This window comes from Oncorhynchus mykiss, unplaced genomic scaffold, assembly GCF_013265735.2.
Source record: "Oncorhynchus mykiss isolate Arlee unplaced genomic scaffold, USDA_OmykA_1.1 un_scaffold_216, whole genome shotgun sequence".
NCBI lineage: Eukaryota > Metazoa > Chordata > Actinopteri > Salmoniformes > Salmonidae > Oncorhynchus > Oncorhynchus mykiss.
In genome coordinates, this window is record NW_023493686.1 from 233,336 (window position 1) to 260,976 (window position 27,641).

Consider the following 27,641-nt stretch of genomic DNA (forward strand, 5'->3'; position numbering starts at 1 on the left):
TGTCCTCAGCCCCCTCCTGTATTCCCATGACTGTGTGTCCTCAGTCCCCTCCTGTATTCCCATGACTGTGTCCTCAGTCCCCTCCTGTATACCCATGACTGTGTCCTCAGTCCCCTCCTGTATACCCATGACTGTGTCCTCAGTCCCCTCCTGTAATCCCTGTATACCCACGACTGTGTGTCCTCAGTCCCCTCCTGTATTCCCATGACTGTGTGTCCTCAGTCCCCTCCTGTATTCCCATGACTGTGTGTCCTCAGTCCCCTCCTGTGTTCCCATGACTGTGTGTCCTCAGTCCCCTCCTGTATTCCCATGACTGTGTTCTCAGTCCCCTCCTGTATACCCATGACTGTGTCCTCAGTCCCCTCCTGTATACCCATGACTGTGTCCTCAGTCCCCTCCTGTAATCCCTGTATACCCACGACTGTGTGTCCTCAGTCCCCTCCTGTATTCCCATGACTGTGTCCTCAGTCCCCTCCTGTATACCCATGACTGTGTCCTCAGTCCCCTCCTGTATACCCATGACTGTGTCCTCAGTCCCCTCCTGTAATCCCTGTATACCCATGACTGTGTCCTCAGTCCCCTCCCGTATTCCCTGTATACCCACGACTGCGTGGCCTCACTCACTCATCAGTAGCCCTGATCACCAACAACGACAATACCGCCTACAGAGAGGAGGTAGGCACGCTGACATGGTGCCAGGTAAACAACCTCTCCCTCAACGTAAGCAAAACAAAGGAGCTGTTGGTGGGCTTCGGGAGGAACCAGGCTGGACACGCCCCCGTCCTCATCAAAGGGGTCGCCATGGAGACGTCATTAACTTCAAATTCTTCGACGTACACCATCTCAGAAAAGATGAAACAGTGTAACCACACATACATGGTGATGAAGAACGCACAGCAGGGACTCTTCAACCTCAGGATGCTGAAGAAATATGGAGCCTACTGTCGGGTCGCATCACGGCCTGGTAAGGCCACTCCACTGCCGCGGACCGCAAGGCTATTCAGAGGGGGATACTTGGAGCCGAATGCACCACTGGGTGCCCACTGCCTGCTCTACAGGACACCTATAACACCAGGCCAAGAAGATCATCAGGGAGCCCAGCCACCCAAGCCATGTCCTGTTCTCCCTGCTTCAATCACTCACAGACCCGGGCAGTACAGGACACATATGACACCAGGCCAAGAAGATCATCAGGGAGCCCAGCCACCCAAGCCATGTCCTGTTCTCCCTGCTTCAATCACTCACAGACCCGGGCAGTTCAGGACACCTATAACACCAGGCCAAGAAGATCCTCAGGGACCCCAGCCACCCAAGCCATGTCCTGTTCTCCCTGCTTCAATCACTCACAGACTTCCTCAACACATTACTACATTACTTCCTCAACACTGATCCTGGGCAGTACAGGAGCATCAAAGACTGGCCACTAGTTTCTACCCTCAGACCATCAAGCTGCTGAATAGCCACCACTAGTTTCTACCCTCAGACCATCAAGCTGCTGAATAGCCACCACTAGTTTCTACCCTCAGACCATCAAGCTGCTGAATAGCCACCACTAGTTTCTACCCTCAGACCATCAAGCTGCTGAATAGCCACCACTAGTCAACTACCTGCTCCCCCTGCTACTCTCCCTATGGACATTCCACCCCCCGATATATATTGTTTTTAATTACCATTTTCATGATTTTATTTCACTTAGTCCTGTATGTTGGAGCTCGAAGCCTAAGATTTTCACTGTACCCTGCAATCGCACCTGCAACCCTGTACATGTGACTAGTAAACACTGAATCTGATATAGTGATATCGGATCATTCTATGATAATTTGGAGATAATTTGATAATTATCGGAGAATGAACGGAGCGCATCTTCTGGACCCGAATGTTAGACAGAGGACAGGGAAAAGCTGAGCCCAGATATAATTTCAGATGCCTTTAAGTGTACAATAGGCTAATAATAATAATCTCATACTTGGCAAAAGTTACATCTGATTTAGATATTAAAATTAAACTAAAATGAATCACTATCTTAGATTTGCCCACGCACACTCTTTACAAGGTAAAGAAGAAAATATAATTTGTGAATTTATGCAGGAATACGTTATTTTGCTTCTGAAAAGAGACGACAACATCAGGTTAGTGAAGTGACGATGCTGTGATATATGGCCAATATACCACAGCTAAGGGATGTGTCCAGGCACTCCGCCTTGCGCCTAAGAACAGCCCTTAGCCGTGGTATATTGGCCATATACCACACCCCCTCGTGCCTTATTGCTGAAATAAAGCATACAACTTAAATGGATGCCCCCTCCCCCCTTTAGACCAATTATAATGGCTGAAATTGATTAAATGGAACCGAGTCAAATATGTAGCTTCCACATGTTTGATACTGTTCCTTTTATCCCATTCCAGCCATTACGATGCACCCGTTCTCCTATAGCTCCTCCCACCAGCCTCCTTTGGTTTGTTTCTGTAGTAGAAGGACCTACAGAAGTTGAAATGTAACTTCTCTAATATCTATCTAACTTCAACTATGAATGTATAGATACGCTATCTTGTGTATATTGTATGTACAGTGGCAAGAAAAAGTATGTGAACCCTTTGGAATTACCTGGATTTCTGCATAAAATGATCATACAATTGAATCTTCATCTAAGTCACAACAATAGACAAACAGTAAATATTTAATGGCGTTGCGCAATGTGAGCATCTAGCGCAGCCATGACTGTCTTGAGAATGCAGATCTGTATTCTCGCGGTAGAGCACATATCTCGTTCTGCTGAAAGAGGGCTACAACAACAAGACCTGTTAACTTTCAAAATCAAGTGTCAAGGTAAAAAAAAAAATCAAGCTTCCTAACATATTATAGAACGTTTCCAAATACAGAAATAATCATTTAGTCGTCGGATTTTTTTGTCCACGTGCACCAGATCAACGTGTCAACAATTAGCCTATTCAATGATCTAGCTAGCTAGCTTGCTAACGAGCCATTAGAAACTAGCTATATATCTAACTAGCTGCCATATCAAGCAAGTTTGCTTATCGTCAATACGCTGTGTTGTGAATCACCATATTTGTTAAGACAATGTAAAAAATATGAAGTGTGAATCGTTCATTTTTAAGATGACATAAATCCATTGGCTACTCGGATCACTGGCCAGTAAGTTAGCATGGCTAACTAGACCGATAGATAGGTTGCTTTCAATAATCATTAGTAATTTTAGTGATTACAAATCAAATGTAAGTTTTAGAACTCGTTTACTTTAAACTATATGGCTCGTAATTTATCTAGCAGTCAAGTGAGCCGGCACTCGCAAAACGCAGTCAACCCATCGTCGCTTCATTCTCCTCCTGAATACGGTGCCTGAATACACAACACTTTACGGTATGTCTTGTTTTCTAGTAGGGAAACTGAATAGGATGCACTGATAGACTATAGCAGCAAATCATTCCAAGCAGACAGTTTGAAGCACACCTATTCAATATTCCACAATACAAATGGTATAACTCACGGCCACCGGATGCCATTGGGTTCAATGAGAGCACGACGGTAAATGCCGCCACCGTAGACGCAATTTACCGCAATAGTTAAAATATTGCCTTCTGCAGCAGCGTTTTCTTCAACCGGATGTTGATTTGCACCCTTTGTTTACTGAAATCACCATAACAACGCATACCACGTGCTGATCCTCCTCTTTCTTGCTTTCTTCTCCCCCTGTAGAGTACCACAGTGAGGGGAAATGGTTCCAGTCGTTTGTCCATCATACATTTTTTTCCCATAGGGGATTTTTTTTTTTAAACTAAGGCCTAATTCGTGTAGGCTTACACAGGCGTGACGTTTTGATAACCGTGTAAATCTCTCTAGGACAATGTATTTGAAAACTTCCCTGATTCAGGTGGGTTCGGTTAAATACGGAAGACACATTTCGGTGAATGTACACAGTATAAGTTTAAACCGTCCCCTCGCCCATACCCGGGCGCGAACTAGGGACCTTCTGCACACATCAACAACTGACACCCACGAAGCATCGTTACCCATCGCTCCACAAAAGACGCGGACTTTGCAGAGCAAGGGGAACTACTACTTCAAGGTCTCAGAGCAAGTGACGTCATCGATTATTTAGCGCGCACCGCTAACTAAGCTAGCCGTTTCACATCCGTTACACTTGTTGTGCAGCTGCTCTCCGTATCCTCTTTCCCTACCAGAAAACACGCGATACCGTAAAGTGTTGAGTATTCACGCACAAAAATTCAGGAGGACACTGAAGTGCGATGGCTTTACTGTGTTTCGCAAGTGTCAGCTCACTTGACCACAGTACTCCTTAAGGTCCAAGGACCTTATACAGGCATAGCCGTGGGAAGTAGGGGTGTTGCATCACTTCCTGAAAAATCGAAATAAATCTAAATAAAACCTTTTAATTATTATTATTTCTCCCCGATATGAAATATAAGGTCCGTATACTTCCAAAACCATACCGCAAGCGATGTGTGTTAATGTTCAGACCGAGCGTCGGGGCTCTTAATCTCCCTCCTACAGAAGATACCTGAATGATGAATGATCTGTACTGTAGCTGTGATCTCTATCTGTGAATGAATTACAGAAGATACCTTTGTCCATTGACTCTTCTGTGTAATGTACTGGAACAGAGATTCATGATTAAGGGCTGGTCAGCAAGCTAAAGATAACCCAAATAATAACTCCACATTGCTGACGTTGGCTGTCGTTGCCATCGCCATAGCAACGTGAGCTAGCTAGTTCCATTTTAATAGCAGGAATTCCTAGTGCATGGAATATTTAGCATGGTCTATTCCTTTATTTGCTAAGCTGTATATTCCAGTATTTTGTGAAACTCACCTTTCACATGTGCTTCCTCTTTTGGATCCATCTCTAGCCTTCAATGTCTGTACCCAAGTCCACAGAGTCCCCGGGTTCTGGCTGTGGTGTTCCAGCCCAGAGAAGTTCTCAGCAGGGTCCAGAGATGGTCTCAGTGAAGCTGGAGGACTGCAGTCAAACACTGGAACTTAATGTGATTGTCAAAGAGGAATGGGAGGAGAGCGGAATCGAGGAGGAGATAGAAGTAAAAGAGGTTGATCAGAGAGCAGTCAAAGAGGAGGTGGAGGAGAGAGAAGTCAAAAAGGAAGTAGAGATGGCAGTCAAAGAAGAGCATGAGAGAACAGTCAAAGAAGAAGAAGAGCAGGGGGAGCGAACAGTCAAAGAAGAAGAGCAGGAAGATAGAACAGTCAAAGAAGAAGAGCAGGGGGAGCGAACAGTCAAAGAAGAAGAGCAGGGGGAGCGAACAGTCAAAGAAGAAGAGCAGGGGGAGCAAGCAGTCAAAGAAGAAGAGCAGGGGGAGCAAACAGTCAAAGAAGAAGAGCAGGGGGAGCAAGCAGTCAAAGAAGAAGAGCAGGAAGATAGAACAGTCAAAGAAGAAGAGCAGGAGAGAGCATTCAAAGAAGAAGAGGAGAACAGGGAAGTGTCTGCTCCAGATCTAGAGGAAGAGGAGGAAGTAGATAGTATCCCTGACCCAGGTAAGTTCAGGTGTGGAGTACGGAGAGAGGTTGGTGCCTTGGCAGCCATAGGGGATTCCAGAACTATTGTAGTGCTTCTGCTTGTATCAAAATACTTTTAAAGCCCCTTTCAATGTTCAATGTTACTGATTCTAACATATTCTCACAGGAGAGAGCTCCCATCCAGGCTCAGACAGCGATCCCAGTACCACAGCATCAGGAAACCATAAACGCAGGCATAGGAACTCAAGACAGAAACATCACAACAGCATGGACTGCTTCACTGGTTTCTATGAACCAGAGGAGTTGAAAATGCACACGTGTAGGCCCCACCCCTGTTCAGATTGCATAGGCAGTTTTATTTGTCCAATTCACTTCAAATCACACCAACAAACTCTCAAAATAAAGAAAATGTACCCGTGCGCTCATTGTGAGAAGAGTTTTCAGACCCCAAGCAGCTTGAAGACGCACCAGCTTAATCACACGGGAAAGAAGTCGTACCACTGCTTTCAGTGTGGGAAGAGGTTCTGTCGTGTAGACACCTTAAAGGCTCACAAGAGAATACACACAGGAGAGAAGCCTTTTCACTGTTCTCAGTGTGGGAAGAGCTTCAGTGATATAGGAAATCGAAATAAACACCAGAGAATACACACAGGAGAGAAGACTTACCACTGCTCTGAGTGTGGGAAAAGTTTCAATCAGTTATCACATTTAAAACCACACCAGCTAACTCACACAAGTGAGAAGCCTTTTCACTGCTCTCAGTGTGGGAAGGGTTTCAGTCTGTCATCATATCTGAAGAAGCACCAGGTAATGCACACAGAAGAGAAACCATACAGCTGCGATCATTGTGGGAAGAGTTTTAAATTGGAAGGAATCCTTAAGCGTCATCAGAGAATACACAGTGGAGAGAAGACTTACCACTGCTCAGAGTGCGGGAAGTGTTTCAGTGTGTCATCATATCTGAAGAGACACCAGCTAACTCACACAGGATTAAAGTCACACCACACAGGAATAAAGTCACAACACTGCTCCCACTGTGGGAAGAGCTTCAGTAAGAAAGCTGACCTAAAGAAACATCAGAGAACACACACAGGGGAGAAGCCTTTCCACTGCTCCCAATGTGGGAAGAGCTTTAATGAGAAAGGCAATCTAAAGCAACACCAGAGAAAACACTCAGGAGAGAAGCCTTGCCACTGCTCCCAATGTGGAAAAAGCTTCAGTTGGGTAATAGACCTAAAGAAACATCAGAAAGTACACAAAGAGGAGAGGCCTTTCCACTGCTCCCAATGTGGGAAGAGCTTCAATGAGAAAGGAAATCTAAAGCAACACCAGAGAAGACACTCAGGAGAGAAACCGTACAGCTGTGATCAGTGTGGGAATTGTTTTAAATGGAAACAAAGCCTGAAGGAACATCAGAAGGCAAAGCACAGTGCAGTGCCAGACCACGGCCTTATAATTGTGTTGCCAAGCTGGGCATCTACATCTAATTAATATTTACATTAACCAGGTTTCCATCTAACCTTTTTGTGTGAGTAAACTTGGCTGTTAGCTTTCCAAATGCCGACAAAACAAAATATGCTTGACAAGGTGGGGATCTTTTTGTGTCTGTAAAATGTATTATGCGAGAAATGTTGGTGGAAATGCTCTTATGTGTTAATATTGATATAGTAATCATCATATCAGCAATCATCATATGGGGCGGCAGGTAGCCTAGTGGTTAGAGCGTTGGGCCAGTAACCGGTTTTTATTTGGGTACATTAAAACCTAAGCAAAAATCTACATTTTGTTTTGCACTGAATTTATATCTGCAACGAGTCCGTTTTGTGGAAACACAACTGGTGAGAAAATGTGCCTATTATCTTTATGCTGATGTTAGAATATTTGATGAAAATCTGTCGCCAATTGGATGGAAACCAGGCTAGTGTTTGTTTTGTTAGGCTAAATAGATGTAATATTTGCCATCTGTATTCTAGTATGTTGAATTATGCAAAAGAGCAAGATTTCTGACAAGGAGTCGAGTCGAGTCACAAGTCATGAAAATCGTGAATTGATTACGAGTCAAGTCTAAGTACTGGACTCAAGTACTACAACACTGACAGCCACTCCTCTATTTGGAATGTTTTATTTGTGAAAATGTATGTCATTTCTCTAGTGTTGGTCTGGTCCAGAAACTAACTTCAACTAGACCCCCATTGTAGATCTGAAGAAACTGATAAACATCTGGTATTTTTCTTATTAAAAACAAACCCATTTTATTTATTTTAGCTAAAACAAAATGTCATTTTTTGCTCATGTTTTAATGTACCCAAATAAAAACCTAAAGTTCAATGTGTTTCCATCACAATTTCAACTCTACTGATGGTTTTGTTATAAAAAACTGTTGCGTTAAATTGGCACGTGCGCTCTAGCCAACAGCTCACAGATACAGCTAAACTTCCAAACCCTTTAAATTAGTCAGGTTTGCTTTTAATAGGTTTAAATGTCACATTCAGCTTTATGTCATCTTTTTCTGTGTCATTATGTTTGTGTTTATTTGTGATTCAATGTCAGCGTTCTGAGACACACCATAATGTAAAAACGGAATATTACCGTACTGTTCATGCTGCTTAGTGCTAAATGTGGGAATCGTTCAGAATACCTGATTGTATTATCACTACCTAACCTAACTGAAGAGATTGCAATAGGTGTAGTAGCTCCGTTCAATCACAAGATGGAACTATCGACCCTTAATAAAAAACAGCTTGAGTAAAAAGTTGCTTTGTTTCGTCAGTGGTGTAGTGGTGCCTGGAGAAGTGGGGTGTACTTTAATTTTGCCCAAATTTTTCCAAACGGCTAGACTTAAAATGTAAAATGATAAATCCCATATTGGTCTTTCACAGTCAGGCCAACCCAAACGGTACTATGCAGGAGGCCTACTATTGAAACCAATAAATGGAGTTAGAAATTCACAGGTTTCAAACTTTCCCCATTTTTATTTTTCAGGTCACACGTTTTTTCTCTCAAAAAAATTACAAAATTGTAGGTTCTAAATCCATAACGATGCTTAACCCACATCAGGAGACGACTTTTGCGGTCTGGGAATAATCTAACATTTACATTTTTGAGAGTAGTTACTCATTGTTTCAAGTGTGCAGGCACCTAGCACTATTGTCTGATTATAAGTGTTTCTGTAGTATATGAGGGAATTTGCAGAAGGAATGGCCACTGGATTGACGCAAATAATCATGATATCATTCTGACAGGTAGTCAGTCATAGGCTACTTTGTAGCTAGTTAACATTTAATATAGAATGTTTTTGGGCGGGCCTTTCCATCTACCATAAGACGGCTAGGCCAATCATAAGCGTCGCTATATTTATCCTGTTCCTTAATTGTTTGACATTGTGTTTTACGTCATATTATGAGGCATATCTTATATTGCTTCAAACTAGCCTATAGCTTAAATCCCACCATAGAAATGTTGAGGCAATACATTTGTATAAAGACTTACTCATATGCATTCTCCTGTTCTATTGGGTTTTCTTTCAACTTTATTTCATTGTCTAGCACCTAAAGGCATGATGCTGATCATATCGTCAAACCGTGATAGTTGTTGCATCTTTAAATCCACTCTCTTCATAATGTATATCTCCATCTCTGTTTATGAAACCGCTTGTTTTTTTAGAACTGTACGTGTTTCCCTGCTAATTGCATTTCGTAGGTCTACTGCCGCGCCTAAAATGCGAAGAAATAACAGTTCAGTAACATTTTAAGATAAACATTCCGATCTGTTCCGTAATCCCTATTAATCGATACAGGGTATACGTCCACTACACTACTCTTGATACGTATCAGTGGGGATTTAAGATTTAAGAATTAAGTATATGCATTTAAGATTTAAGTATATGCAATGCCCACTAAGTGAGTGTACAGCATATACCTGTGTATGTGACAGGTTAAAGGACATATCCATAGCCTGTTATACATTAAAAAGTATTAGTAAGTTCATAATAGTATGTGAGGATCTTAAAACATCTAAGGTTAAAAAGATCATGCATTCAGTATTAGTTGATAGAGATTGATAACATTCATATAATTGTGTTAAAGTTAAAAATCCGTCAAGCGTACAAAGGGTACGAATTGTGAGAGTAATGTGTAAACGTTATATTGATTACTTTATTTTGTGGTGCCTAAAAGTGTTAATCTGTGATCTACTAAATGCTCTTAATCTATGAGCCTGAGATCGATTGCTCTGGTCTCCACCCATATTCCCGGGGAAATCGCGGTCTTTTCTCATTGCACTAAAAGTTGAATTGAGAAAACAACACCGTATTACTCTCGTGATTATTTATCCTCTTTTTCAGGTACGTTATTGATGATCAAAAAAAGAGTAATTTAAATGTAATAACTCGCTAACATGTCAAGAGTGTTTAAGATGTGTCTTAGTAACGTCTTGAGGAAGTTAGAGTTAAGTTTGCAGAGAGTAATATGAGCCCTGCTCGGTTGTAGTGAAGAATAGCATCGTACTGAGAGTAGCTGCCATTTTATGTCCGTTGTGAATGAACATGTGCGTTGTTAATAAGATATTTTGCTGTGTTATTTCTATAATGGTTTTTCTGTTGTTTTGTAATGTGTTACTTTTGTAAAATTATTGCACTAAAAGTTGAATTGAGAAAACAACACCGGTATCACTCTCGTGATTATTTCTCCCCTTTTTCAGGGGCTTAACATGTACACCTCCACTACACCACTGGGAACCGTGATGAACTGCTAAAACGGTCAAACCACTTCACATCATTTAGCTTGGAAGTAATGGGGATGGGTTTGTCAAATAATATTCATATTTGAGCAACATCACCATTGCATCCAAACAAAATGGTATTAAAGATACAAGAGAACATATTAAATAAGTATTTTGTGAATTTCTCAATATGCGCATGTACAGTAGTCCCACAATAAGAACTATGACGCTAATAGTCCGAGTTGTGTTCTGTGGGTGTCACTGAGTAGGCTGATAGCCCATTTCATGGGTGCGAACTCCATAGGTAAGGCTACAGTGCAATATGAACGATGATACGCTAAAAGGGCTGATTTGACACAGTCGATGTCCAGCAAAAATAGCTACAAAGCTAATATTTGTGGAAACTCTTCAGAGTTGTAATCTGTTGGTGTCCCTGAAGTAGGCTGATATCGGGTTTCATGGATCAACAATCCGTAGGTACGCATGTACAGTGCAGTATACCGCTAACGCAATTCTGAAGTCTAATACATCCACTTTTTTTTGTAAAATTAGCTAATAATTTTATTATGTTCAATTTAAATAAAAATTCCAACCTGGTTTAGCATTATCTAGTCCAATTGTAGCATGATTTCACTATTTTCATCAGTTTCAATGGGGGTCTTTTATTTGGAAGGTGATCACCCTGGCAGGGCTGGCTCCCAGGCAGCTCTGGATAAGAGCGTTTCTTAAATGACTAAAATGTAAATTAGCACCATAAGCGGAACTCAGTCGGGGTCTCAACTTACTGTTGCGAGTTCGAATAGTAGAATCCACAAGGTGCAAGTTCGGAATGTGGTAGTGCATCAGCGGGGTTTCTCTTGTTCTGACAGTCAGTAGCTACGTTTCCATCCAACTGGCGACAGAGCTTCATGTGAATATACAAAACATCCGCATAAATAAAATATGGCCGTTTTCCCACCAGTGGCGTTTCCAACAAATATAAAAGTCGCTGCGTGATGACGTAGTGCACACAACATGCACTTTTATGCTTACGTTTTCATGTTAAAGTTAAATGTTTCCATCTCATTTTCAACTCTTAACGATAGTTTTGTCACAAAAACTGTTGCTTTAAATAGCAAATGAATGTCATTCCAGGTTGTTGTTGACCCCTTGATTACCTCCTCTATCACACTGAAACCTAAAGATAGGCTTTTCCACCTATCATTAGGATCACTGAACACAAGCTCTGTTATTTGGAGACTGGGACTGGAAACACCTGAACTGTTCAGCTTGAACTCTACAGCTATTCAACTAATGAATGGTATTGTCTGATTGGCTGCCATACATGTGAGCTGTCCTGGTCCTAGTATCTCACATATCTCTCGGATGATGGTGTGAGGCAGGTACTGGCATCGCCATTAGTCATTGATGAGGCTTGCCTTTGTCCCTGTATCCCAGACTGCTGAGACAGGTATGTTGTTGAAACTGTTTCACAATACACCTTTTACCTACTAGGTTGAACAGTCTGGTGTTTTGTGGAGAGGTAGTGGACATTACATACCTCTAGGGGCTGGTGTTTTGTGGAGAGGTAGTGGACATTACATACCTCTAGGGGCTGGTGTTTTGTGGAGAGGTAGTGGACATTACATACCTCTAGGGGCTGGTGTTTTGTGGAGAGGTAGTGGACATTACATACCTCTAGGGGCTGGTGTTTTGTGGAGAAGTAGTGGACTTTAGATACCTCTAGGGGCTGGTGTTTTGTGGAGAGGGAGTTGACATTACATATCTCTAGGGGCTGGTGTTTTGCGGAGAAGTAGTGGACTTTAGATACCTCTAGGGGCTGGTGTTTTGTGGAGAAGTAGTGGACTTTACATACCTCTAGGGGCTGGTGTTTTGTGGAGAAGTAGTGGACTTTACATATCTCTAGGGGCTGGTGTTTTGCGGAGAAGTAGTGGACTTTAGATACCTCTAGGGGCTGGTGTTTTGTGGAGAAGTAGTGGACTTTAGATACCTCTAGGGGCTGGTGTTTTGTGGAGAAGTAGTGGACTTTAGATACCTCTAGGGGCTGGTGTTTTGTGGAGAAGTAGTGGACTTTAGATACCTCTAGGGGCTGGTGTTTTGTGGAGAGGGAGTTGACATTACATATCTCTAGGGGCTGGTGTTTTGCGGAGAAGTAGTGGACTTTAGATACCTCTAGGGGCTGGTGTTTTGTGGAGAAGTAGTGGACTTTAGATACCTCTAGGGGCTGGTGTTTTGTGGAGAGGGAGTTGACATTACATATCTCTAGGGGCTGGTGTTTTGTGGAGAAGTAGTGGACTTTAGATACCTCTAGGGGCTGGTGTTTTGTGGAGAAGTAGTGGACTTTAGATACCATACACCTAGTGTTTTAGTACTTTCTCTGCTGCTCTTTGTTCTAGCTGACTGGTTGCACTGCACAGTGGCTGATGTTCCTCTGAAATGTTTTTGAACTATACATGGTACCCTTTACATTTCATCAGCCTGTTCTGGTTGTCTTCTCCTCGCAGGCTGCTTTGACAGCGAACGTATCTAGAGAACATCCCTGGTCATCCCTACTGCCTCTGCTCTGGCGGTCTCACTAAACACAAATGCTTTGTAAATGATGTCTGTGTGTTGGAGTGTGCTTCTGGCTATCCGTAAATAATAATAAAAAAAATACAAACCTCTGGTTTGCTTAATATGAGGAATTTGAAAATATGTCAAAATAAATGTAAAATATGTCAAAATATATTTTTGTAATGATTTTTACTTTTGAAACCAAATACTTTTAGACTTTTACTCAAGTAGTATTTTACTGGGTGACTTTCACTTTTACTGGAGTCATTTTCTATTAATGTAGCTTCACTTTTACTCAAGTATGACAATTGGGTACTTTTTCAACCACTGCATTCAGATACCTTCTTAATGCTGGGTTAGGGAATCATTCAGATACCTTCTTAATGCTGGGTTAGGGAATCATTCAGATACCTTCTTAATGCTGGGTTAGGGAATCATTCAGGATACCTTCTTAATGCTGGGTTAGGGAATCATTCAGATACCTTCTTAATGCCGGGTTAGGGAATCATTCAGATACCTTCTTAATGCTGGGTTAGGGAATCATTCAGGATACCTTCTTAATGCTGGGTTAGGGAATCATTCAGATACCTTCTTAATGCTGGGTTAGGGAATCATTCAGATACCTTCTTAATGCCTGGTTAGGGAATCATTCAGGATACCTTCTTAATGCTGGGTTAGGGAATCATTCAGATACCTTCTTAATGCTGGGTTAGGGAATCATTCAGGATACCTTCTTAATGCTGGGTTAGGGAATCATTCAGGATACCTTCTTAATGCTGGGTTAGGGAATCATTCAGGATACCTTCTTAATGCTGGGTTAGGGAATCATTCAGATACCTTCTTAATGCCCGGTTAGGGAATCATTCAGGATACCTTCTTAATGCTGGGTTAGGGAATCATTCAGATACCTTCTTAATGCTGGGTTAGGGAATCATTCAGATACCTTCTTAATGCTGGGTTATGGAATCATTCAGGATACCTTCTTAATGCTGGGTTAGGGAATCATTCAGGATACCTTCTTAATGCTGGGTTAGGGAATCATTCAGATACCTTCTTAATGCTGGGTTAGGGAATCATTCAGATACCTGTTTGGTCAATAAGATATAGTATATTGTTATCATTATGCAACCTGAAAGAACATTTTTAAAAGTGAAGTTGTGATTAAAACAATATGTGGTCGCTCCATTCAACAAGACGGTCCTATCAAACCATAATAAAATAAAAACAGATTGCTTGAGTAAAAACAAGTGTATTTCTTTCACCAGTGTGGGTTTTCAAGCCGCTTCTCATATGATCTGGCCTGAAAATCTCCAAACAACTGGGTAGAATATCATATTCTTTTCATAATGAAAGCTGTATTGGAGTTGCGCAACGTGAGCATCTAGCGCAGCCTTGACTGTCTTGAGAATGCAGATCTGTATTCTCGCGTTGTCAGCACATATCTCGTTCTGGTAAAAGAGGGCTACAAGACCGTTCTAAATCAAGTGTCAAGGTGAAAATCAAGCTTTGTAACATATTTGAGAACGTTTGCAAATACAGAAAGAATAATTTAGTAGTCGGATTATTTGTCCACAGGCGGCTAATTGTTGATCTGGTGCACATTGCTCTAGCTAGCTAGCTTGCTAACTAGCCATTGGAAGCTAACAGTCTATAGCAAGCAATTGTGTTTATCTACATTATGTTTATCTACAGTGTTGTGAATCACCATATTAAGTGTCAATGTCAAAAATATATGAAGTGTCAATTGTTAATTTTTAACATGACATCCATTGGCTACTCGGATCACTGGCTAGTAAATTAGCCTGGTTAACAAGGCCGAAGGTTAGGTAGCTAAGGAGGCTAGCTAGCCAACTTAATTTCAGTATTCATTAGTCATTTAGTGATTACAAATCAATTGTCAGTTTCAAATCTCATTTGCTTTAAACTATATTGCTCCAATGTATCTATTTAGCAGTCAAGTGAGCCGAAAACTCCCAAAACGCAGTCAACCCATCGTCGCTTCAGTCTTTGGTGCACGAGACAATAGCTACAACTAATTCCAAGCATGTGCAGCAGACTGGGTTACGCGCAATGCCGTCGGGGGTACGCCAAATAAAAATTTGATTCATGTGGCAACGTTTATATAAATATAAATATAAAAACTTTTATCACATTTTCAATCAGTCCATTTATATTTTCCAACAGGGCTATACATTTGGGTGAGGGTTTTTTCTCGCCTGAGTAGCCTCGTTTCACTGCCAAAAATACAATTAAACCATCTCGTGTTCAGCGAAATAACATAATGTCAAATGCAGGTAGCCTAGTCAAATAGACATAGTGGAGTGGTAACGGGTGTGCAAGCAGTTGCTCCCCGATGCCACTTGGGGACACTGCAGCATCCACGAGAGGCTCTTGCTGCCAAGGTAATGTCTGACCGCTTGAAAGCCGTTTTGGACACAACAGTGAAAATGGATAACCTTTGTAAAGCAAGGCCCCTGAACTCTTGTGTATTTCCTGCACTATGCAATGATATGGGCAGCGACCACGTAACGCTTTTACAGAAGTGCGCTGGTTATCAAGGGGCAAATGTAACAGTATAACTTTCGTCCGTCCCCGAATCCTGTTTCCATTGATCATCCTTGAGATGTTTCTTCAACTTAATTGGAGTCCAACTGTGTTCAATTCAATTGAATTGGACATATAAGGTCCCACAGTTGACAGTGCATGTCAGAGCAAAAACAAAGCCATGTGGTTGAAGGAGACCAGATTGTGGCAAGGCACAGATCTGGGGAAGGGTACCGAATACAATTCTGCAGCATTTTTAAATTTAACTAGGCAAGTCAGTTATGAACAAATTCATATTTCCAATGACAGCCTGGGAATAGTGGGTTAACTGTCTTGTTCAGGGGCAGAATGACAGATTTTTACCTTTTCGGCTTGGGGATTCGATCTTGTAACCTTTCGGTTACTAGTCCAACGCTCTAACCACTAAGCTACCTGCCATCCCACAGCATTGAAGGTCCCCAAGAACACAGTGGCCTCCATCATTCTTAAATGGAATTAGTTTGGAACCACCAAGACTCTTCTTTGAGCTGGCCCCCCGGCCAAACTGAGCTATCAGGGGAGAAGGACTTTGGTCAGGGAGGTGACAAAGAACCCAATGGTCACGTCTGGAGGAAGTCTGGCACCATCCCTACGGTGAAGCATGGTGATGGCAGCATCATGCTGTGGGGATGTTTTTCAGCGGCAGGGACTGGTAGAGGGAAAGATGAACAAAGTGAAGTACGGAGAGATCCTTGATGAAAACCTGCCCCAGAACGCTCAGGACCTCAGACCGGGGTGAAGCCTTCCAACAGGACAACAACACTAAACACACAGCCAAGACAATGCAGGAGTGGCTTCAGGACAAGTCTCTGAATGTCCTTGAGTGGCCCAGCCAGAGCTCGGACTTGAACCCGATCAAACATCTCTGGAGAGACCTGAAAATAGCTGTGCAGCGTCACTCCCCATTCAACCTGACAGAGCTTGAGAGGATCTGCAGAAAATGGGAGAAACTCCCCAAATACAGGTGTGCCAAGCTTGTAGCATCATACCCCAAGAAGACTTGAGGCTGTATTCGCTGCCAAAGCTGCTTCAACAAAGTACTGAGTAAAGGGTCTGAATACTTATGTAAATGTGATGTCAGTTTATTTCTAATACATTTGTCACAGGAAGGGTATAGCTGGCTCTAGCGTGTGTGTGTCCTCAGATCAGAGGCAACATCTTTAAGATGGCACAATATGGGCATCTTTTGGTCTGCGATGGTGATCACACTGAATCTACTAGTGACACACATTAAAACAAGTTTACAAGCCATTTTTTTGACACGGGATCATCAAAGTTCCCTGTAACATAACTACTTTGTGTGTGTTTTGTATGTCATGACTGTAAACACATTGTGATTTCACAATTTAACATTTGCTAAAGAGCAACCCCAGTAGGCCACTGCAGCCTCACTCTACCTGTGATATAAAAGTTATTTTTTGATAAAGCGCGAAAATGAAATAAACGGTTTGGAAAAACTATTTTTTTTTGTGGAAGACTGAATAAGTGCTTCAAACGGTTTGCTGTGAATGATCTGTACTGTAGCTGTGATCTCTATCTGTGAATGATTTGTGCTGTAGCTGTGATCTCTATCTGTGAATGATCTGTACTGTAGCTGTGATCTCTATCTGTGAATGATCTGTACTGTAGCTGTGATCTCTATCTGTGAATGATCTGTACTGTAGCTGTGATCTCTATCTGTGAATGATCTGTGCTGTAGCTGTGATCTCTATCTGTGAATGATTTGTGCTGTAGCTGTGATCTCTATCTGTGAATGATTTGTGCTGTAGCTGTGATCTCTATCTGTGAATGATTTGTACTGTAGCTGTGATCTCTATCTGTGAATGATCTGTACTGTAGCTGTGATCTCTATCTGTGAATGATTTGTGCTGTAGCTGTGATCTCTATCTGTGAATGATTTGTGCTGTAGCTGTGATCTCTATCTGTGAATGATTTGTACTGTAGCTGTGATCTCTATCTGTGAATGATCTGTACTGTAGCTGTGATCTCTATCTGTGAATGATTTGTGCTGTAGCTGTGATCTCTATCTGTGAATGATTTGTACTGTAGCTGTGATCTCTATCTGTGAATGATCTGTACTGTAGCTGTGATCTCTATCTGTGAATGAATTACAGAAGATACCTTTGTCCATTGACTCTTCTGTGTAATGTACTGGAACTGAGATTCATGATTTAAGGGCTGATCAGTAAGCTAAAGATAACCCAATAATAGCTTCACATTACTGACGTTGCCATCGCCATAGCAACGTGAGCTAGCTAGTTCCATTTTATTAGCAGTGATTCCTAGTGCATGGAATATTGAGCACGTTCTATCCCTTTTTTGTTTAGTGAAACTCACCTTTCACATGTTGTGCTTCCTCTTTTGGATCCATCTCTAGCCTTCCATGTCTGAACCAAAGTCCACAGAGTCCCCGGAGGAGAGAGCAGTCAAAGTGGAGGAAGAGGAGAAAGCAGTCAAAGTGGAGGAGGAGGAGAGAGCAGTCAAAGTGGAGGAGGAGAGAGCCGTCACAGAGGAGATGGAGGAGGAGAGAGCAGTCAAAGAGGAGTTGGAGGAGAGAGCAGCCAAAGAGGAGATGGAGGAGGAGAGAGCAGTCAAAGTGGAGGTGGAGGAGGAGAGAGAAGTCAAAGTGGAGGTGGAGGAGGAGGAGAGAGAAGTCAAAGTGGAGGTGGAGGAGGAGAGAGCAGTCAAAGAGGAGGAGAGAGCAGTCAAAGAGGAGGTGGAGGAGGAGAGAGCAGTCAAAGAGGAGGTAGAGGAGGAGAGAGCAGTCAAAGTGGAGGTGGAGGAGGAGAGAGCAGTCAAAGAGGAGGTAGAGGAGGAGAGAGCAGTCAAAGTGGAGGAGGAGAAAGCAGTCAAAGAGGAGGTGGAGGAGGAGAGAGCAGTCAAAGAGGAGTTGGAGGAGGAGAGAGCAGTCACAGAGGAGATGGAGGAGGAGAGAGCAGTCAAAGTGGAGGTGGAGGAGGAGAGAGCAGTCAAAGAGGAGGTGGAGAGAGCAGTCAAGGGGGAGGTGGAGGAGGAGAGAGCAGTCGAAGACGTGGAGGAGAGAGCAGCCAAAGTGGAGGTGGAGGAGGAGAGAGCAGCCAAAGAGGAGGTGGAGGAGAGAGCAGTCAATGAAGAAGAGGAGAACAGGGAAGTGTCTGCTCCAGACCTAGAGGAGGAAGAGGAGGAAGTAGATAGTATCACTGACCCAGGTAAGTTCAGGTGTGGAGTACGGAGAGAGGTTGTTGCCTTGGCAGCCACAGGGGATTCCAGAACTATTGTATTGCTTCTACTTGCATCAAAAGTATTTTAAATCCCATTTCAATGTTACCGTTCTAATTCTAACCCCATATCGGTTCATATTCCCACAGGAGAGATCTCCAACACAGGTTCAGACAGTGAGCCCAGTTCCACAGCATCAGGAAACCATAAACAACACAGACAGAGGAACTCAAGACAGAAACATCACCACTGCATGGACTGCTTCACTAGTTTCTATGATCCAGAGGAGTTGAGAAGACACACTTGTAGGCCAAGACCCTGCACAGACTGCAGAGACTGTTTTATTTGTCCAACTCACCCCAAATCTCCCCATCAGATTCACAAAAGAAAGAAGCCTCACCCGTGTGGTCAACGTGCGGAGAGATTTCAGAACCCGAGCACTTTGAAGAGGCACCAGCTTATTCACACAGGAAAGAAGTCGTGCCACTGCTTTCAGTGTAGGAAGAGGTTCCATCGTGTAGACACCGTAAAGGCTCACCAGAGAATGCACACAGGGGAGAAGCCTTTCCACTGCTCCTTGTGCGGGAAGACTTTTGGTTGGTCAATACATTTGAAGAGACACCAGAAAATACACACAGAGGAGAAGCTTTTCCACTGCTCCCAATGTGGGAAGTGTTTTAATCAGTTATCAAATTTAACGAAACACCAACAAACTCACACAAGAGAGAAACCTTTTCACTGCTCTCAGTGTGGGAAGAGTTTCAGTCTGTCATCATATCTGAAGAGGCACCAAATAACTCACACAGAAGAGAAACCATTCTGCTGTGATCATTGTGGGAAGAGTTTTAAATTGGAAGGAAGCCTTAAGAGTCATCAGAGAATGCATAGTGGAGAGAAGACCCACCACTGCTCCCAATGTGGTAAGAGCTTCAGTCAGGCAGGAGACTTAAAGAGACATCAGAGAATACATAGTGGAGAGAAGCCATACCACTGCTCTCAGTGTGGAAAAAGCTTCAGTCGGTTAAATGTCCTAAAGCAACATCAGAGAAGACACACAGGGGAGAATCCTTTCCACTGCTCCCAATGTGGGAAGACCTTCAGCGAGAAAGGAAATCTAAAGCAACACCAGAAAATACACACGGGAGAGAAGCCATACAGCTGTGATCAGTGCGGGAATTGTTTTAAATGGAAAGAAATGCTGAAAGAACATCAAGAAGCAATTCACAGTGCAGTGCCCAACACTGACCTTATAATGGAGCTGCCAAGCTGGGCATCTACATATCTGACTAATATTGACTGACTGTTTTTGTAATTATTCTGTTAAACCTTTTTTACATGTACAGTGGGGAGAACAAGTATTTGATACACTGCCGATTTTACAGGTTTTCCTACTTACAAAGCATGTAGAGGTCTGTAATTTTTATCATAGGTACACTTCAACTGTGAGAGACGGAATCTAAAACAAAAAGAAAATCAGAAAATCACATTGAATGATTTTTAAGTAATTAATTAGCATTTTATTGCATGACATAAGTATTTGATACATCAGAAAAGCAGAACTTAATATTTGGTACAGAAACCTTTGTTTGTAATTACAGAGATCATACGTTTCCTGTAGTTCTTGACCAGGTTTGCACACACTGCAGCAGGGATTTTTGCCCACTCCTCCATACAGACCTTCTCCAGATCCTTCAGGTTTTGGGGCTGTCGCTGGGCAATACAGACTTTCAGCTCCCTCCAAAGATTTTCTATTGGGTTCAGGTCTGGAGACTGGCTAGGCCACTCCAGGACCTTGAGATGCTTCTTACGGAGCCACTCCTTAGTTGCCCTGGCTGTGTGTTTCGGGTCGTTGTCATGCTGGAAGACCCAGCCACGACCCATCTTCAAAATGCTCTTACTGAAGGAAGGAGGTTGTTGGCCAAGATCTTGCGATATATGGCCTCGTCCATCCTCCCCTCAATATGGTGCAGTCGTCCTGTACCCTTTGCAGAAAAGCATCCCCAAAGAATGATGTTTCCACCTCCATGCTTCACAGTTGGGATGGTGTTCTTGGGGTTGTACTCATCCTTCTTCTTCCTCCAAACACGGCGAGTGGAGTTTAGACCAAAAAGCTCTATTTTTGTCTCATCAGACCACATGACCTTCTCCCATTCCTCTTCTGGATCATCCAGATGGTCATTGGCAAACTTCAGACGGGCCTGGACATGCGCTGGCTTGAGAAGGGGGACCTTGCGTGCGCTGCAGGATTTTAATCCATTACGGTGTAGTTTGTTACTAATGGTTTTCTTTGAGAATGGTTTTCTTTGAGACTGTGGTCCCAGCTCTCTTCAGGTCATTGACCAGGTCCTGCCGTGTAGTTCTGGGCTGATCCCTCACCTTTCTCATGATCATTGATGCCCCACGAGGTGAGATCTTGCATGGAGCCCCAGACCGAGGGTGATTGACCGTCATCTTGAACTTCTTCCATTTTCAAATAATTGCGCCAACAGTTGTTGCCTTCTCACCAAGCGGGTTGCCTATTGTCCTGTAGCCCATCCCAGCCTTGTGCAGGTCTACAATTTTATCCCTGTGTCACACCCTGGTCAAAGTATTTTGTGTTTATCTTTATTTATTTGGTCAGGCCAGGGTGTGGCATGGGTTTTTGTATGTGGTGTGTATGTATGGGGATTGTAGCTAGTGGGGTGTTCTAGCTAAGTCTATGGCTGTCTGAAGTGGTTCTCAATCAGAGGCAGGTGTTTATCGTTGTCTCTGATTGGGAACCATATTTAGGCAGCCATATTCTTTGAGTTTGTCGTGGGTGATTGTCCTTAGTGTCCTGATGTCATTGTTCTGTGTTAGGTTACACAAGTATAGGCTGTTTCGGTTTTCGTTAAGTTTATTGTTTTGATAGTGTTTGTGTTTAGTGTGTTACTTCATTAAACATGGATTGCAATAGATACGCCGCATTTTGGTCCGACTCTCCTTCTCACCAAGAAAACCGTTACACCCTGATGTTCTTACACAGCTCTCTGGTCTTGGCCATTGTGGAGAGGTTGGAGTCTGTTTGATTGAGTGTGTGGACAGGTGTCTTTTATACAGGTCACGAGTTCAAACAGGTGCAGTTAATACAGGTAATGAGTGGAGAACAGGAGGGCTTCTTAAAGAAAAACTAACAGGTCTGTGAGAGCCGGAATTCTTACTGGTTGGTAGGTGATCAAATACTTATGTCATGCAATAAAATGCAAATTAATTACTTAAAAATCATACAATGTGGTTTTCTGGATTTTTGGATTTTAGATTCCATCTCTCACAGTTGAAGTGTACCTATGATAAAAATCACAGACCTCTACGTGCTTTGTAAGTAGGAAAACCTGCAAAATCGGCAGTGTGTCAAATAACTTGTTCTCCCCACTGTATGTTTTACCTTTTACCACTTTGTTAACAGAGGGGGAGGTGGGAGGGGGGGTTGAACTCCGGTCTCCGGTGGGGAAAAGAGGACATGTGACTGTCTGGGTGTGTTAACACTTGACCCCAGGCTCTGCATAATTACCCTGCAAGACCTGAAGTCCATCTGTAATATTCTCATATGAAAATGTACTAAAGGGTATGAATTATGACATCACGTTTTAATTCAAGTGTATTTTCTTCCAGAAATGCATTTAGTTTCTATCTGCATAAATGAAAACTTTCTGAACAAAATGGATATTATGGATTTGGGGTGGCAGGGTAGCCTAGCGGTTAGAGGCAGGGTAGCCTAGCGGTTAGAGGCAGGGTAGCCTAGCGGTTAGAGGCAGGGTAGCCTAGCGGTTAGAGGCAGGGTAGCCTAGCGGTTAGAGGCAGGGTAGCCTAGCGGTTAGAGGCAGGGTAGCCTAGCGGTTAGAGGCAGGGTAGCCTAGCGGTTAGAGGCAGGGTAGCCTAGCAGTTAGAGGCAGGCTAGCCTAGCGGTTAGAGGCAGGGTAGCCTAAACCCCTGAGCTGACAAGGTACAACTATGTCGTTCTGCCCCTGAACAAGACAGTTAACCCACTGTTCCTAGGCCGTCATTGAAAATAAGAATTTGTTCTTAACTGACTTTCTCAGTTAAATAAAGGTAGTAAAAATAAATATGTTTTAATATTATCTCAAGTCAATCACTCTCCTCTTGGGAATGTTTGATTTGCATATTGATGTTATTGCACCAACACATTAGTAACACAGGGTGTTACAGTAATAGTATTACGCTAGTCCATAACGAGGTAATATAATGAGTTATACTTTGTATCTGAGTAATATGTAGATGTAGTCAAGCCACCTAAAGCTAGATTCCGAGTAGAGTCCCTCGTGTTCTAGTGGGAGTCCTTTATACTCCAGTCCCGAGTCCCTTGGTAGTGTTAAAAGTTATCGTCCAACCATTTTTTTTAAAAGCTTGTTTTCATTAGTGTTGTACATTTGTAAGGCTAAATATATGTAACATTTGCTGCTGTAGCTAGTATGTTGAATTATGTTGACTTCTGACAACTGTCACCACTGGTTGAGTCGTGAAAATCGTGACTTGAGTCTGAGTCAAGTCTGAGTCGTGGACTCGAGTACTACATTTTATTTGTGCAAATTGATGTCAATTCACTAGTGTCTGGGTTTAACACATTAGTAACATAACATTTTACAGTAGTACTATTACTGTAACAAAACATTTTACAGTAATACTATTACTGTAACAAAACATTTTACAGTAATACTATTCATTTTGTCAGTAGCAAGGTGCTACAATGAATTAGAATTTGTATTTGAGTAATAATGTAATAAGGTCATTGTGATAGTCCCACTGAGCCCAAACCAGATTGGATGGCGTATTGCTGCAGAATGCTGTGGTAGCCATGCTGGTTAAGTGTGCCTTGAATTCTAAATAAATCACTGACAGTGTCACCACCAGTGAAGCACCATCACACCTCCTCCTCCATGCTTCACGGTGGGAACCACACATGGAGAGATCATCCTTTCACCTACTCTGCGTCTTACAAAGAAACGGCGGTTGGAACCAAAAATCTCAAATTTGGACTCATCAGACCAAAGGACAGATTTCCACCGGTCTAATGTTCATTGCTCCTGTTTCTTGGCCCAAGCAAGTCTCTTCTTCTTATAGGTGTCCTTTAGTAGTGGTTTCTTTTCAGCAATTCGATCATGAAGGCCTGATTGACGCAGTCTCCTCAGAACAGTTGATGTTGAGATGTGTCTGTTACTTGAACTCTGTGAAGCATTTATTTGGGCTGCAATCTGAGGTGCAGTTAACTGTAATGAACGTATCCTCTGCAGCAGAGGTAACTCTGGGTCTTTGTTTCCTGTGGTGGTCCTCATGAGAGACAGTTAACTGTAATGAACTGATCCTCTGCAGCAGAGGTAACTAACTCCCTGGTCTTCCTTTCCTGTGGCAGTCCTCATGAGAGACAGTTAACTGTAATGAACTGATCCTCTGCAGCAGAGGTAACTCTGGGTCTTCCTTTCCTGTGGCAGTCCTCATGAGAGACAGTTAACTGTAATGAACTGATCCTCTGCAGCAGAGGTAACTCTGGGATTTCCTTTCCTGTGGCGGTCCTCATGAGAGACAGTTAACTGTAATGAACTGATCCTCTGCAGCAGAGGTAACTCTGGGTCTTCCTTTCCTGTGGCAGTCCTCATGAGAGACAGTTAACTGTAATGAACTTATCCTCTGCAGCAGAGGTAACTCTGGGTCTTTGTTTCCTGTGGTGGTCCTCATGAGAGACAGTTAACTGTAATGAACTGATCCTCTGCAGCAGAGGTAACTCTGGGTCTTCCTTTCCTGTGGCAGTCCTCATGAGAGACAGTTAACTGTAATGAACTTATCCTCTGCAGCAGAGGTAACTCTGGGTCTTTGTTTCCTGTGGTGGTCCTCATGAGAGACAGTTAACTGTAATGAACTGATCCTCTGCAGCAGAGGTAACTCTGGGTTTTCCTTTCCTGTGGTGGTCCTCATGAGAGACAGTTAACTCTGGGTCTTCCTTTCCTGTGGTTGTCCTCATGAGAGACAGTTAACTCTGGGTCTTCCTTTCCTGTGGCGGTCCTCATGAGAGACAGTTAACTCTGGGTCTTCCTTTCCTGTGGTTGTCCTCATGAGAGGCAGTTAACTCTGGGTCTTCCTTTCCTGTGGCGGTCCTCATGAGAGGCAGTTAACTCTAATGAACTTATCCTCTGCAGCAGAGGTAACTCTGGGTCTTCCTTTCCTGTGGTTGTCCTCATGAGAGACAGTTAACTCTGGGTCTTCCTTTCCTGTGGTTGTCCTCATGAGAGACAGTTAACTCTGGTTCTTCCTTTCCTGTGGCGGTCCTCATGAGAGGCAGTTAACTCTAATGAACTTATCCTCTGCAGCAGAGGTAACTCTGGGTCTTCCTTTCCTGTGGCGGTCCTCATGAGAGGCAGTTTCATCATAGCGCTGGATGGTTTTTGCTTCACTCGTTCATGTGACAGGCCATAGCATCATGCTGCGTTGTTGACAATATGACTAAGCGCCACAAATTGCTGTTCAATTTCAGCAGGGTGCGCTTCCCTCACCTGCTTCACTTGGTCACGTGACGGGACATAGCTCGGTGCAACCAAGGCCAGAATAATCAAATCCACTCATTGGCATGACCCTTCACAACAAGGTGATTCAGCTGAAGCCTCTGTGTTAGTGCTGGGATGGAACAAGAGCCTGCACACCATGTGGATGGGCTGTCCAGAGCAGGAGTTGAAGGCCCCTGATATACTGGTATTAACTGACACACCATGTGGATGGGCTGTCCAGAGCAGGAGTTGAAGCCCCCTGATATACTGTTATTAACTGACACACCATGTGGATGGGCCGTCCAGAACAGGAGTTACAGGCCCCTGATATACTGTTATTAACTGACACACCATGTGGATGGGCCGTCCAGAACAGGAGTTACAGGCCCCTGATATACTGTTATTAACTGACACACCATGTGGATGGGCTGTCCAGAACAGGAGTTACAGGCCCCTGATATACTGTTATTAACTGACACACCATGTGGATGGGCTGTCCAGAACAGGAGTTACAGGCCCCTGATATGCTGTTATTAACTGACACACCATGTGGATGGGCCGTCCAGAACAGGAGTTACAGGCCCCTGATATACTGGTATTAACTGACACACCATGTGGATGGGCCGTCCAGAACAGGAGTTACAGGCCCCTGATATACTGTTATTAACTGACACACCATGTGGATGGGCTGTCCAGAACAGGAGTTACAGGCCCCTGATATGCTGTTATTAACTGACACACCATGTGGATGGGCTGTCCAGAACAGGAGTTACAGGCCCCTGATATGCTGTTATTAACTGACACACCATGTGGATGGGCTGTCCAGAACAGGAGTTACAGGCCCCTGATATACTGGTATTAACTGACACACCATGTGGATGGGCCGTCCAGAACAGGAGTTGAAGCCCCCTGATATACTGTTATTAACTGACAGATGTCATTAAGCAGTTGAGTAAACTGTCATTATAAAACTGTTATTGTACATATTTGAAGTATTTTATCAGGGCCCTGGGAGGATCAGATAGTAACTCCTGATCCAATACATGTTAAGGGTGCTTTAAATGACTCGCAAAGTAGTTTTATCACCACAGACAGGAGTTTGACCTGAGACACCCCACAGCCAGTAAAAATCTAAATCTGGATATGAAATGTCACATACTTTGGCATGGATCCACAAAACCACCAGTCTTGGCTCGGTTAATTGAGATCTTATTTTCCAGGTCACATATCTCGCTGTAAATCTATTACGGTGTCAGCAATGTGAGGACCTCATAGACGACTAATAAGGTCAACATAATGTGCTGGCCTGTATCAGGGGGCGGCAGATAGCCTAGTAGTTAGAGCGTTGGGACAGTAACTGAAAGGTTGCTGGATCGAATGCCAGAGCTGACAAGGTATAAATCTGTCGTTCTGCCGTTACGTTCTACCGGGGAACAGTTAACCAACTGTTCCCCGGGAGGCCGTCATTGTAAATTAGAATTTATTCTTAATTGACTTGCCTAGTTAAATAAGTTTAAACAATTCAATTGGATCTCTGTGGTCTACAGTATAGGTATGAGGTGTTCACCTTTCAGCACGCAGTGTGAAATCAATGGAGGGATAAATGGAATATTAATCTAATGCATTTACAAGGAGAAACACTTGGATCAAATGGGGAGCTGTTGTGATTTTCAGAAAGATTTACAGATCTTTAGACTAACAAGTCTAGGTATTACTTCCTGTCAGTGACCTTCTCCTAACATGGCCGTGATCCTAAACTGGATGTCAGAAATACCTGCAGCCTGAAGTCGTTTAGGATTACTGTATGACCCTGCCTCATAGAGATGGTATCAAACCTGCTGAACTGTTCATGAAACTAACATTTGATCCCAATAGAGTTACCGATGGCAGAGTTACAGGAAGTGTACCTAAGCAACAGATAAATTCCAAGCCCAATATGGCCATGTTCAGAAACAGGTGTGTCAGAAATGGCTGAACTCCCCTTCAGCTGCAGCTGTTGGGACACACGTGTCTCTGGGGAGCAGGGCTCATCCTAGCCAAGCCTGTTGGGACACAAGTGTCTCTGGGGAGCAGGGGACTCTTCCTAGCCAAGCCTTTTGGGACACAAGTGTCTCTGGGGAGCAGGGGACTCTTCCTAGCCAAGGCTGTTGGGACACAAGTGTCTCTGGGGGAGCAGGGGACTCTTCCTAGCCAAGCCTTTTGGGACACAAGTGTCTCTGGGGAGCAGGGGACTCTTCCTAACCAAGCCTTTTGGAAGAGTCAGGACAAGTGACAGTCTAATCCACTAGGTGACCCCACCAAGGATCACTGTTTAGAAGTTAAACCCTTCACATTCAGTCACACAATTGGAAGACTGATTTAAATCATGGGAAAAACTGAGTGTTCCTGTCTGCCGGTGAAGGAGTTGAATAGAAGGAGTTGAATAGAAGGAGTTGAATAGAAGGAGTTGAATAGAAGGAGTTGAATAGAAGGAGTTGAACAGAAGGAGTTGAACAGAAGGTGTTGAATAGAAGGAGTTGAACAGAAGGAGTTGAATAGAAGGAGTTGAACAGAAGGAGTTGAACAGAAGGA

General features: G+C 43.2%; 2 protein-coding genes across 4 annotated transcripts in view; both read left to right on the forward strand.

The window, feature by feature from the left end:
* The window catches only part of LOC110485371 (zinc finger protein 501-like), a 37,863-nt gene extending 17,886 nt beyond the window's left edge, over positions 1-19,977 (forward strand). For all 3 annotated transcript variants that reach the window (XM_036973006.1, XM_036973007.1, XM_036973008.1), the window contains exon 3: positions 18,708-19,977. In XM_036973006.1, coding sequence (XP_036828901.1) covers positions 18,708-19,858 — 1,151 coding nt within the window. In that variant the 3' untranslated portion in view covers positions 19,859-19,977. The remainder of the gene's footprint in view (positions 1-18,707) is intronic.
* LOC110487196 (oocyte zinc finger protein XlCOF22-like) lies at positions 2,699-17,896 on the forward strand. Its single transcript, XM_036973004.1, has 4 exons — positions 2,699-2,827; positions 4,887-5,523; positions 5,672-9,847; positions 17,738-17,896. Exons 2-3 carry the CDS (start codon positions 4,893-4,895, stop codon positions 6,994-6,996), a joined length of 1,956 nt encoding a protein of 651 aa, XP_036828899.1. The 5' UTR covers positions 2,699-2,827; positions 4,887-4,892; the 3' UTR covers positions 6,997-9,847; positions 17,738-17,896.
* Positions 19,978-27,641: the final 7,664 nt, after the last annotated feature.